General features: G+C 35.7%; 2 protein-coding genes across 4 annotated transcripts; both read right to left on the bottom strand.

Moving 5' to 3' along the window:
• Nucleotides 1-313: 313 nt before the first annotated feature.
• On the bottom strand, nt 314-2,181 carry LOC111778197 (ubiquitin-conjugating enzyme E2 E3-like). Its single transcript, XM_023657887.1, has 2 exons — nt 1,318-2,181; nt 314-838 (listed from the first exon to the last, which is right to left on the bottom strand). The coding sequence occupies exons 1-2, from the start codon at nt 1,996-1,998 to the stop codon at nt 593-595; spliced, it is 927 nt and encodes a 308-aa protein (XP_023513655.1). The 5' UTR covers nt 1,999-2,181; the 3' UTR covers nt 314-592.
• Nucleotides 2,182-3,624: 1,443 nt separating this feature from the next.
• Nucleotides 3,625-9,143, bottom strand: LOC111778229 (high mobility group B protein 15-like). Of its 3 annotated transcripts, none has more exons than XM_023657927.1 (7): nt 8,996-9,143; nt 6,712-6,948; nt 6,490-6,568; nt 5,573-5,735; nt 5,373-5,498; nt 4,875-5,284; nt 3,625-4,784 (listed from the first exon to the last, which is right to left on the bottom strand). In XM_023657927.1, the coding sequence occupies exons 2-7, from the start codon at nt 6,933-6,935 to the stop codon at nt 3,762-3,764; spliced, it is 2,025 nt and encodes a 674-aa protein (XP_023513695.1). In that variant the 5' UTR covers nt 6,936-6,948; nt 8,996-9,143; the 3' UTR covers nt 3,625-3,761. The 3 variants fall into 3 exon arrangements, with proteins under 3 accessions (XP_023513695.1, XP_023513694.1, XP_023513696.1); XM_023657926.1 differs by lacking the exon at nt 8,996-9,143 and adding an exon at nt 8,288-8,836; XM_023657928.1 differs by lacking the exon at nt 8,996-9,143 and adding an exon at nt 7,882-8,260.
• Nucleotides 9,144-13,785: the final 4,642 nt, after the last annotated feature.

Below are 13,785 nucleotides of genomic sequence, written 5' to 3'. Positions count from 1 at the left end.
ACGAAACATTTTCTTTATGAACGTGTGAAAACCTCTCTTAGCAAATGCGTTTTATAAACCTTGAATGGCAACAAGGAGGCTGAGCCCCAAAAGGGGTGGACACAAGGTAATGTGCCAGAGGCTGAGCCCCAAAAGAGGTAATGTGGAGGCTGAGCCCCAAAAAGGGTGGACACAAGGTAATGTGCCAGCGAGGAGGCTGAGCCCCGAAGGGGTGGACACAAGACAATGTGCCAGTGAGGAGACTGAACTTCGAAGGGGAGTGGACACGAAGGGATGTGTCAGCAAGGACACTGACCCAAAAGGGAACGAAGCATTCTTATCCTTGGAATCACTCTCATTCAGATGTAGCCTCTGTATTCATGTACCCTCCTTTACATGAGTATCACAGTATAGATTTTCAATTGATACACTAATTAGTTTAAAATTCAAACTATATAAAACACGTATGCCTCAATACATTAGAGCGACTTACAAGCTGAGCTACCTTATTCGACCTAAAATACACGAACCCATTAACTCAGATTGAATCAAGCCGACACAATTTAGGTTTGTCTACCCAATCAAATACAAGGTCTTATAGAAGGGATAGGTGTTAGGGAGGAGGTGGGTTTCCCATTGCATATTGCTTGGTCCATTCTCTAGCAATCTTAGTGTAATTGAGCCAATGATCGAGGTACATTCTTGAAGCTTCATTAATGGAGCTTTCATCAGGTTCTGGGTTTGATAGAATTGAGCATATGGAAAGCATTAGTGTTTCAATGGTCAATGCTGGAGACCAATTGTCTGTCAATATATCGATCAAAATGGTTCCATCTTCTTGTATGTTCGGATGGAAGATCTGTTCAATCAAACACAAACAAAGTTGTTCAAATCTTCCAAATGAAAAATTACCCAAATTTTGAGCTGAATTTAAGTTTGGAATGTCGGGTTGCTTTCATATAAGAAACACCCAAATTCCCGACCTGAAGTGATCAGAATCTTTCGAGTGGGAAGAGTCAAGTTTGAATGTTGTTTTGCGACATCAAAAGAATTTATTCGTTATGTTTTCAACTTCGAAAAGTCGACTCACGAAATAGGTCTTCAGTTGATGGTATAATCTTAGAAGTCTAGCTCGAGATTTTTTCATCTCTGAAGACCAAGACCAGTACCATATCGAGAATTCTAATAGATTAATTATTTCATTTGCCCATTAGACACAAAATTTTATTGGAGAATTTTAGATTAATTATTTTAAATTATAAGAATTTAGATACAGAAAAATTCAGAAAATATAAGAAAAATAAGAAATGTAAAATGACGAGAATAGACATAACAAACCTTGGTGAGAAACTTGATTAAGGGAGGGCTCAAGGGGTAGTTGGAGGGAAATTGAATGGAAAGGTGAAAAATACCGCCATCATAGCAAGAAAAGGCCGGCCCAATCACAACCCCTTCCCACCGTAAAATATCCGCTCCGACCGGCCCGAAGCTGCAGTGCGTCGCCGCCGCCTCGTTCATCGCTCTCAACTCGTTCTCAATCCGATACATCGCACTTGTTTTTTCTTCATTTCCACTCCCGTCCCCGCCATCTCCGTCGCTATTTCTACCAGGACGTGGCGGCGAAGCCTCTGGCTGTTTAAAGCCTTCGTCGGCGGCGGTCGGAATCGGCAGTTGCTGCGCAGGCATAGGCTGGCCGAAGTCGCCGTGGATGATCGGAACACGAGGCGGTGAATCCTCTGGCTGTTTAGAGACTTCGTCGACGATCGGAATCGGCAGTTGCTGCGGCGGATTTGGATGGCCGTAGTCGCCGTGGATGATCGGAACACGAGGCGGTGAATCCTCTGGCTGTTCAAAGACTTCGTCGACGATCGGAATCGGGAGTTGGTGCGCAGGCTTTGGCTGGGCGTAGTCGCCGTGGATGATCGGAAGAGGAGGCGGCGGCGGGGTGTGAAGGCGGTTGTAGACGGTGGAAGAGGAGGATTTTGTAGAGAAGCAACAGCAGAGAAGGGAAAGAACCATTGGCGGAGATAGATAGATTCGATCGGAATCGCGAAGGGAGGAATTGAGAAGAAGACCGAAAGGCTTAAAGAGAGAAAAGAAGGGTAGAAATAAACGTTGACTTGACTTGACTTCGAATTGGAAAATTCTGCAGGAAAAGGTGACGTGGTTTATTTTGATTGGCTTTCACTTTTCATTGCATTTACTACTAATATAATCAAATTACAATATTTTTTTTTTATTTTAAGATTTTTTAAAAAATTAATGTATCTTAGTCATTGAACAATCAATTTAATATTTATTTTACACCGAACATATTGATCAAATTCATTAAATTCGAACATTTCTCATAATAATCTTGAAAATTATTAATCAATCTCATCGATGAGATGAGAGCCACCCTAATCAATCAGAAAAAGAGGAAGGGAAGGAACCACTGGAGATTCATCCAACTTTACATCTTCGGCTCGAAACTGCTATTGTGCTTATTGGGTCTATCAGCTACCTAAATAAATGATGATAAATGTCTCTCTATACTTATTTGGTCTATCAACTACCTAATTAAATAATGATATGTCATGACCCAAATTTTAAAAATGAGGTGTGACTTAGTGGAGTGTGTATGCATGAAAAACCCGAAAAAACCAACACAAATCATTTATTTCCTAAGAAGAAAGTTTATCAAATCATTTATTTCCACGTCTCTCAAACATGCCCCCTCTCAAATCGTAGAATCACGCATCTAAAAACGAAAATGTAGCAAGGATGAGTATAAAAGTTATACTCAATTGGTAACCTACTTGTAGGGTCTCATCGCATTCTAGGCTTAACAGATTCCCAAGGGCTCTAGGACTTTGGTTCTAATCTTATCCCTTTAGGGTTATTATTCTAGTTCTTCGTCCTTTCATTTGAAATCCTGAGAATTCCTTAAGTCGAGCTATGAATGACTGGTGTCCCTCTACGAGGCAATACCTCATGCATGGCTCTATGAGGCTATATAGTGTCTTACCTGGGGTGAGCTGAAACCTCCTAGGTCCATAAAGCCAGTCACTCTCATTGGGGGGTGCGACCCCTCCCGACCCCTCATCCAACTCATCCAGCTAATGGGTTGTATGACGTGGGTCTCTCATTCCCTATGCAAAATGGCTAGGTTCAATCAAACTTCAATATATAAAATAAAATAAAAAAAAAGAAAAAAGAAAACATGTTTCCCCACAAAGCTATTGACATCGATCACACATCTAGCAGCCCAAGGACACTCCTAAGGTGGTTCGTAAGCCATGGTGGTCTAGTAGGCTCCTAGGGGAAAGAAAATAAACATACATGCTCAACAGAACACTCAAAGTAAAGGTAATAACATTCATGAAGCACCCAGAGCACAAATCACAAATTCTCATCCTTATTTCAACATGAAATAAACATTCATAAAGCGTAAAACATAAAACATACTAGCATTATATACCTTTGGTAAAACTAACTACCAAAGATAAATATTCTAGCATGCATGCATCTCAATCAAATCCTACCTAAATTCAGTGGGGTGACTTACATGATTGACGCGTGCCCTTCGTTCAGCATTCGTTCAGCATCCAAACCTGGATAGGGAGGTTAACTAGTAGGAAACAAAGTAGGGAATGAAGGATCCAGTTGAAATGTTGAACAAAAGGCAACCAAAATTTCTTCCCAAAACAAAAGAGATTCTTTACAAGTAATGGAAGGTTAGAAGAAATGAATGGTGGTAAGCTAGAGACAATGAATGGAATGGTGGTAAGCTAGCTACTATCTTAATCTTCTGTAATGGCTGTTGTTGTTGGCTCTGCTTCTTCCTTTGCTGCCTCCATCATTATCAACGAATCCCCCACAAAAACTTCCTTATCTTCTATAATGTCTCTTCTTGTTGCTTCTGTTCCTTCATTTGTCGCCTCCATCATTACCACCGAATCCCCGGCGAAAACCTCCTTATCTTCTACAATGGCTGCGGTTGTTGGTTCTGGTTCTTCATTTGCCACCTCCATCATTACCACCGAATCCCCCGCGAAAACCTCCTTATCTTCTATAATGGCTGCTGTTGTTGGTTCTGGTTCTTCATTTTCCGCCTCCACCATTACCATCGAATCTCCGGCAAAAACTTCCTTATCTTCTATAATGGTTGTAGCTGTTGGTTGTGGTTCTTCATTTGCAGCCTCCACCATTACCATCGAACCCCCGGCGAAAACTTCCTTATCTTCTATAATGGTTGTAGCTGTTGGTTGTGGTTCTTCATTTGCAGCCACCACCATTACCATCGAATCCCTGGCGAAAACTTCCTTATCTTCTACAATGGCTGTTGCTGTTGGTTCTGGTTCTGGTTCTTCATTTGCCACATCCACCATTACCACTGAATGCCCGGCGAAAACTTCCTTATCGTCCTTGACCGTGCTACTCTCTTGTATAATGGCTGTTGTTGTTGGTTCTGGTCTAGTCTCGCAGCGTTCCTCCTCAGCCAAGACGTTAACATCCACATTGCCAACTCCTTGAGGTGCTGCTGCACCTTCTTCCTCATCGTCGTCCTCGTCCTCTTCCTCTTCTTCCTCCTCCTCCTTATCTTCAACATAAATTGTATCATTATACGGCATATGAGGATGTTCGCCACCCTCGGTTTCTTCGTTTTTGTCAGCAGCATAGACCATATTCAGGTCTGTCCCAGGAAGAAGCTGCTGTAATGGCACTGCATGACTGATGATTTGGCCTGTCCTCAGCTTCTCTCTGTAATTCTCCATCTCAATTCTGTATCGTTCTTTATCTTTCATAGCTTTCTCCTGATAAACCTGCAAGTAAAGAAAAAACTATCAACACCGGCTGTGACAGATTACCAAATGTGACAGATTCTAAACTAAAGAGGTATTGCAAATCCTTACTGTTTTTTCAGACTCATTAAGTTTATTCCAAAGCTCACCAATCATTCTGCTTATCTCCCTGTCCTTCCCTGGATGTAATGGTTTGAGTCTAGCATGCTGCTCGGCGAAGAAGAAATTGTAGCCACTTCTATTCGGCTTTGGATGAGCTGGATCCCTTCGTTTGATCTCGGATTTCTTCCTCCGGCGACGGCGCTGAGCATTTGGTGTAGTGGAGGTAGTACCATCTTTGGTGAAAACACTACCAGGCTGGAACACTTGTTGAGCAGGTTGCTCTGGAGGAGTCATATAAAGCACACCTTTTAGCTTCTCATTTCCTACAGTAACAGTAACGAGATATCCGCTTTCAAATTTTCCATCAATGACTCCAACCACCGGAAACCCTCCCGCTGGTGGTACCGAACTCGGAGCAACTGTAAGTTGAAAAGAGTTATCCGTTTATGAATCAGAGAAACTAAGTGTACTTATATGGCATATCATACGAACTCGTAAAGAAGACACCTGCTGGAAGTTCGGTTGCAGTAGTCTGCGGCTGCTGCTGGGGTGCTGGCCGATTGGATGGCGGCAACATAGAGGTCATCGTCCCTTGTGTCGGAATTGGCACTGCACTTGGGGTTGGAGAGGAATCTGAAAGATTGTTATGTTAGAATATGGCATGCTCTTCAGGAAAAAGAAGGGTGCTCTATTTTAACAAAGGGTACCAGAAACTTTTGGTGTCCATCCCACGGCTTTAAAGAAGTAAATCTGTTCAAAATGATGAATTAATGAGAGATAATACTTCCTCAGCACAAAAGATGCATTGGTGGCTGTCGAAGGAAATTTGAAAACTGAAGTTACTTCTTTCCATCTTCTCTCTCTTATAACCTGCCAAATTTTCAACAGATGTTAACTAGAACGATTCAACTTTTATCCATTCACCCAACGAGCTATGCATGAGATTCTATGAGATCCCACGTCAATTTGAGAGAGAAACAAAGCATTCTTTATAAAGGTGTGAAAACCTCTCCCTAACAGACTACGTAGAGAAACAAAGCATTCTTTATAAAGGTGTGAAAACCTCTCCCTAGCAGACGCGTTTGAGGGAAAGCTCGAAAGAAAAATCCCAAAGAAGACAATATCTACTAGCAGTGGGCTTGGACTGTTACAAGTGGTATAGAGCTAGGTTCCACCGGTGTACCAACGAGAATGCTAAGCTCCGAAGGTGGGTGGACACTGAGCAGTGTGCCATCGAGGACGTTGAGCCTCAAAGGGAGTGGACACTGAGCGGTGTGCGAGCGAGGACGCTGGGCCTTGAAGGGGGGTAGACACCGAGCAGTGTGCTAGCGAGGAAGTTGAGCCCCTAAAGGGGTGGATTGTGAGATCTCAAATCAATTAGAGAGAGGAACGAAACATTCTTTTAGAACCCAAGCCCTTTTTTCAGAAAGGATTATAGCATCAAAACTGATCACTTGAAGAGTAAAAAACCACAGCCTTCTAAAGATATTCAACAATCATACAAATGAACGAAAAAGCTGGAAATAGACTCAAATAAACACCTTATATATGCCCTCTAAATATCAATCATCAAGTTTCAGAAATGAAAATATTGATCACAATATTCATAGCAAGTCTATTTTACCTTCTCAAGGCCACCACGAGCAGTGACCTCCACGAAAAGCCGATGCAGGTCCAGTTCTTTCCCACCAATAATGGGGATCCTGCATTTGGGAGGTGAAAGTGAAACATAAGAAGTGCATGAACTTGTTTGAAAAATCTTTCAAACAAGCAAAATCATACATTACTTCCATGTCAAGACCAGGAATACAAGGCAGGTAAAAGAGGAGATTTTGAAGAAAAGTACATGAACTTGGTTCCCATAATAGAATGGAGCTTTTCCAAGGACGCCATAAAGAGCTTGGGATCGGCTATGAGATCCTCATACGTCGTTTGCGGTGGCGGGTATGGAACACAGTTAGAAGGAGCTTCAACCACGGCCAGTTGCTTCCCCCCAGCAGAAGAAGTCGATGTCATGGTCAACTCCTTCTTGCTATCCCAGCCTGCTTCAGTTCTTTCCTCTTCTACCATCAACCGATCAACTCTGCAAGCACATATCTCACAGTGTTATAAACAAAATTTGAAGACAACACTACAGCAATAAAAGGTTGAACAAATCTCAAATGAGAGGCCTTTTGAATCATAATGATGTTAGAAACTAAGGTGGAAGTAGAAATGGAGAGTGTGTGATACTTACATCTGATTAATTCAATTGTAATGGGTACATGTGAAAAATGATGAAATAAATGAATCTACCCCAAATCCCCATGCCTAAAGTTGGGAAAAGATATGAACCATTGGCTGTCTAAAGGTTTTGAACGACAAGAAACCCCCAAAATGTATAGTAATTGTGCTCATTCTTAAGGGCAGAAACGCTAATGTATTGTACACCAAGCCCACCGCTAGCAGATATTATCCTCTCTGAGCTTTCTCTTTCAGCATTCCCCTCAAAGTTTTTAAAACGCGTCTACTAAGGAAATATTTCCACTCACATGTAAAGAATGCTTCATTCTCCTCCTCAACCGATGTGGGATCTCACAATCCACCCTCCTTCGGGCCCAGCATCGGCACTCGTTCCCTTCTCCAATTGATGTGGGAACCCCTCCCCCCTCCAATCCACCCCCTTTGGAGTCCAGCATCTTTACTGGTACACCGTCTCGTGTCCACCCCCTTTGAGGCTCAGCCTCCTCATTGGCACATCGCCCGATGTCTAGCTCTGATACCATTAATAACCGCTCAAGCCCACCACAAGCAGATATTGTCCTCTGGGCTTTCCCTTTCAGGCTTTCCCTCAACGTTTTTAAAACACATCTTCTAGGAAGAGGTTTCCACACCCTTATAACGAATGTTTCATTCATCTCCCAACCAATGTGGAATCACGTTTATAATGAATGTCATAGGCTAACAAAATGAACAGATGCAACAATGATATGCCCCAAATGGATGGAGAACTATCAGTGACTTCTATTCAGTCTACCTCACATCCAAGAAGTATCAATAGCCGTTGAGTATGCAATGTTATTTACTCGTTCCACAATGAAAGCTGAAGAATGCCCTGAGAATATGGGTATTATATACTTGAACCATTAAACCATACAATACCAACAGCAAGGCAGCTCACAGGAAGGTTTTTAAACCAATAGAGAAAATCAGAGAGAGACATGTATAAACAGCTTTGATTCTTCTCCTCCAGTCACCAAGATAATCTTCCCACAATTCCCTTTATATAGCATACAAACAGAAACTTCATGGAGATTCATAACCCATGCAAAGATTGAATTAACTATACATCGCATGCAAAGATTCATAAATGGCCAAAAACAACAGAAACCTCAAGGAAATTAGAAGTTTAGAACTGAGATAACAAGAAACACCACAACTACCTGAACAGATGAAATAACTCCAAGTAATAAGGTAGGCATTCAAGGACCCAAAAAAGAAAATGGCTCAGCAGCAAAGCTGCCACAGCCATGAATTGATCTCAGAGAACCAAGGGGGCTGAACCCAAGGAACTAGAAAAAAGAAGCTAGAAAAAGGAGGCTAAGAGAAGCGCCATTGCAATAAATCCCTCTCACAGGGAAAGTTTCAGGCCTAGTACAGAGCTATTGACGTTTCCCTGACATTCCAAAGATATCTAATGGGTATTAAACAATTGTCTCCTCTATATTGACAAAGCCAAAAAGCACTTTTCCTTCTTCTTCTTCTTCTTCTTTTCTTCTTTTCTTCTTCTTCTTCTCCCTATTTCCCCATTATCTGACACCATATCAGATTTCAAAACTTGCAGATTTCTCAAGAAACCATTCATTAAAATAAAGAAACCCCACATTGAAAAACACGAATCAGAGTAGAAATTAATGGTTACTAAATCCGTGTTCGAACAGTGTATTATTGAAATGAATTATGAAAATGCAAAATGCAAACAATCCAGATGATGAAATGACAAAATAAACAGTCGTTTTTTAAAAAAAAATTCATGAAAGGATACTTACTTTAGAGATAAAGAGAAGAAAAGATGAATTGAAAATTCATAAATGCCCAAAAAAAGAAAAGAATAGAAAGATTATGAAAAAGAAGAAAGGATTAGAACTAACCATAACCAGTGCTAATTAAGAGGACATTGATGCGATAGAAAACCAAGAACAAGAAGTAACCGAGAGCATTGGATGAAGGAGAAGGGCAAATTAGGAATTGAAAAATACGGAAGTTATGGAGGAAAATGAGGAATACGTTATGGCGGGGCGTTCGGGTTCGTTCTTCATCCTCAAAACTGTTATTAATTGTATTTATAACCTTTTTTTTTTCGGTTTTTTTCTTTTAAATTTCATTATTTTGGTATTTACTTTATTATTTCATTTTTTTCAACTACATACTAAAAAAAATTAATTCAAATTTTTTTTAATGATTTAATGGTTTTTTTTTTAATTTGTGAAATAATATTAAATATAGTTTTTAAAAGAATTTTTATAGTGATAATAAATGTAAAATTAAGAGGACCACATTTATTGAGTTTTTTTTTTTTTTTTTTTTTTTAATATTGGTCGAGAGGAAATTAGTATTTTTTTTAAGGTTCAAATTCGATAGAAAAATATATATTATCATCTAAAATGGAAATATACGAGACTGTTTCTTTGTCAAGTATCACACTAGCATCGAGTTCTTCTCGAACGTTTCGATTAGGGAGGTCGGCTCAAGGTTGATGAGTTCACCCTGAGGATTTGGGCCCTTGTAACCTTTGGGCCTTTTCTCAGTCCACCCATCAAAGCCCAGTGGGCCTACCCACGAAAGCCCTTTTCTTTATTATCGGTTCAAATTTGGTTTTTATTTTTAATTTCATGTTCATATATTTAGAGTAATTGATTAGAGATTTTCAATTTTTTTTTTTTAAATTAAATTTTCAATAAATTGGGTGAATATTATTACTATTATTATTTATCTTTCTTATAATTAAATATTTCATTGAATTAAAAATTTATTTTTTTAAATGGGTTTGACCAAACTTTTGAAATGATAATAAAAAAATAAATATTAATTTATTATAAAAGTTTTTTAAATCATCGTTGAATGTCGTGTATTTTATATCAGTTGAGTTATGCAACCTTTACGAGAGTTCTTAGATCTAATTGAGTATGATTTTTATGTCAAAATTATTTTTTAAAAATTAAAAAATTTACGATGATTTGATAGAAGATAAGTTAATAAAAATGATGATTGTATAAGAGAAACAAAAAAAGAGAAGGTTTAGGGATATCAAATGGATTGATTTTTTCATACAAAATTCCAACAATATCTTTTTTTATGTCTGCACGAGGAACAGCATTGTTGTCTTCTTGTTCCTTTTGTGTTTAAATTTCAACGCTACAAAACCCTAAAAGTTGAATACAACCACTCACAAAAGGACTTCAAAAATAATTATAAATCATAAAAGGATCATTGTGGAAACTATTGTAAATGGTGGAAAACCAAAAACCCACCTTTTTTATTTTTCACGAACGCACCAAAATTCGAAACCGTGGCAACAATCGTTGAATGAATATCACCTAATTGAACAACTTACGAGCACATAGACAACAACATTGTCTATCGGGTTGACACAAATTACCCTCACCGATACTTGACTCGCGGCTTAAGCATCGATCACGGTAATTTGCAAGCACATTTCAGTCCCGTTCTTCTGAAGATATACAAAATTCGAAAAAATAAGTAGCTAGCACAAATGGGCAACAATTGTTGAATGAGTATTACCTACTTAAGCAACTTACGAGCGTATAGAAAAACATCATTTTTTTTTTTTGTTTTTTTTTTTACATCTCTAGCTTTTGTTATCAATAGTTTAACATGTAATTTATGTCAACCACTTTGAAGCTTTCTTTAATCAAGTATCTAAGAATAATATTAAATTTGAAAATAAATTAAATTTCAAACTCATTTGGTGGGAAAATTAAATTTATATTAATAAATATCCAAAAAGAAAAAATGGGTAAAAATAATATTTTAAAATTTTGTAATTGAAACATTTGGTTGAACAGTTAAACCTACCTTTTTTAAATTAAAAAAAATAAAAAAATAAATAATTAATTAATTAACGATGATAAAAAAATAAAATTTATAAATAGTAACTCTCAATTCTTTTAAGTCTTTTTATGTGTCAAAAATATAACTAAATCATTATTTTATTATATATTATAAATAGAAATGGTTAGAAATAAAAAATAATATATTATATATTTAAGATATTCTTTATTTTTTAGTTTAATGGAGGGATAATTAATTTATAATATAATTATTATTTAATTAATTAATTTTTTAACCATGGTTATTTTATTCGGCAAAAAGACAAAAATTAACAAAGGTTGGTTGAAGGGATTTCATCTCCTTCCCACTAAAGAGAGTAAAGACAAATGTGTTTTTAAAATTAAATAATATATTTTGCTTAAAAAAGAATTTAAAAAATGCATTTAATTTTATTATATTATTAAATACAAAGAGTAGGTAGCCCAACTCCAACTTTCAACCAACATATAAAGCAAAAGCAATTGTGAACTTATAAAATAAATGCTTCAAAAATAAAATAAAAAATTATTTTTCTTTTCAATAAAATTACTTTTTTAATTAAAATATAATTAATTTAAGCATTCACCTGTTACCCGACTATTAACAAACGTGGAGTTGATGACGATACGTAACGAGCAAAAGCGGACAATATCTACTAGCGGTGAGCTTGGGATATTACAGCCACATTACTGTTTCTCGCTCCTAAAACGAAAAGTTTCAATTATTTTACGTCTTCCTCAATCATTCTATTTTCATGATCGCTCTAATTTAGATGTGATTGATGTACTTTTTCTTTGAACGAGCCCTAATCACTACCCTCTTTAAGTGATCAAAATTAGACACGTGTCAACTCAATTTACGTTTAAAACCCGAACACAATAGATAACAACGGGACATAATAACTTTTAGTTTTGCTTTTAATTCATGTATATTTTTAAATATTTGTTCGTTCGTCGAGTTATGCTTAATTTATTATTTATATTAAATAATTTCCATATTGTTGCATTAATTAATATAAATATTATTCAATGTATAGAATTTTGTCACGCTGTTTGAACATTCTCCCACAAATCATTGAAATTAAATATAAAAATTGAATGAAATAATTAAACAATAAAAAAAAAAAAAAAAAAAAAAAAACTTTACGCGTAGCTTTGATTTGTATTTTATGAGCCAAACTTTGGTATATAATTATTTTAAATAATGGTTGGAGGGACTGTGACAGTTAGAATGAAGGCTGACAGTCAGGATCCACGCAATGAACGGTTGTGGTTGGACCGTGATTAACGTGACTGTACATGCAGGAGGATAAGTTTCTGACAGCCGGGTAATCCGCCATTATTTAGTCAGCCGTTTTGGACCGGACCGCTTTCCCATGTGGACCGTCTTCCTTTGACTTTTACTTTCCTTAAAATTAAAAGCTTGTCATGATGATTTAAATTGTTTTTAAATAATACTTATTAAATAGTTCGAGCTACTCCAATTCCACGTCATTATCTTTAAATTTTTATTTTTTAAGAAAATAATATTAGATTACTTAAACGGTTTTATTTTTTAAATTTGGTTAATAATTCAAATATTTCATTAAAATCGCGTGAGGAAATAAACCGATTATTCAAAAATAAAACTAAAATTATTATGAAATAGAGTGTTCCAGCGTTTTTATGTTCATTTAACGTGATTCGACTAATGTTGTACTCGACACGACACATAAGTTAAAATGCTAGTTTGATTGTGTCATTTAGATTGGCGTTTTCTCGACTTGATATATACTAACGCGTTTATTTCTTGATTCACTCTATCGAAAAAAATAAAATTTTAAGTGTAATTCTTTACTTAAAATGGACTGCGTATAAGTTTGGTAAAAAGAATAATGGCTCGGACACTTATTTGTGAATAATTTTAGGATCAGAATTTAGAGTCTAGATTCGGTATTTGATAGCTTCGATATTTTTCTATGACATAGTTACATTACTATCTCGATTTTAAATGTGAAGATTATACTCACGAGTTTAGAATTTGATATATATAATTATTATTTTTTTCGAAATAAAAGATAGTATTAATAGTTTATTAGATGTTTGGTTCAAATAAAAATTATAAACGCGCTATTATTTTCAATCTCTCTAGAATTGCCCATAGTTTTAACATATTATTATTATTATTTTTGAAGTAATTTTAGTCAAATAAACCATCATTTATGGAGAAAAAAAAAAGCTAAATTAATAAAATAAAATAAAAAATACCCATAAAATTTTAAAAGTTTTAATAATTTCTTTAAACTTTTAAAATAGTCTACAAAATACTTTTAAAATTTTAAAGGAAACCGTTAGTTCTTTATTTAAAAAATAGTATTGAAATTTTAACGGTCTTTCAAAAATACTTTTGAACTTTAAAAAATTTCATTAATACCCTTCAATTTTTAAAAAATTTCATTAATACCCTTCAATTTTTTAAAAAGTTTAAAAATATATACTTAGTAATATATCTAAAAAAATATCTATTAAATTTAAAATATAGTATTAACATATTTTATCCTTATAAAAAAAAGTTCAAAATTTTGTTACCTCGATTACTTCTAAACTTTTTAACGCTATTTTTTAAAAATTTAAAAATTAAGATGGTTAATAAAACTTTTGAAATAAAATATTTACCGCTGGTAAGATATTTTTTAACATTTATTTCTTAAATTTAAGAGTTTATTTATTATTTATTTTTTTTAATTTTTATAAATTTTTTAATGAAACTACAAAATTAAAAAATATTTTTTTAATTTGGCAAAAAAAAAAAAAAAAAAAAAAAAAAAAAAAAAAAAAAAAAAAAAAAAAAA

Source organism: Cucurbita pepo, chromosome LG17 (assembly GCF_002806865.2).
Source record: "Cucurbita pepo subsp. pepo cultivar mu-cu-16 chromosome LG17, ASM280686v2, whole genome shotgun sequence".
Classification (NCBI taxonomy): Eukaryota; Viridiplantae; Streptophyta; class Magnoliopsida; order Cucurbitales; family Cucurbitaceae; genus Cucurbita; species Cucurbita pepo.
The sequence above is the reverse complement of the archived record's forward strand: the minus strand, read 5'-3'. Positions and strand labels throughout refer to the sequence as shown.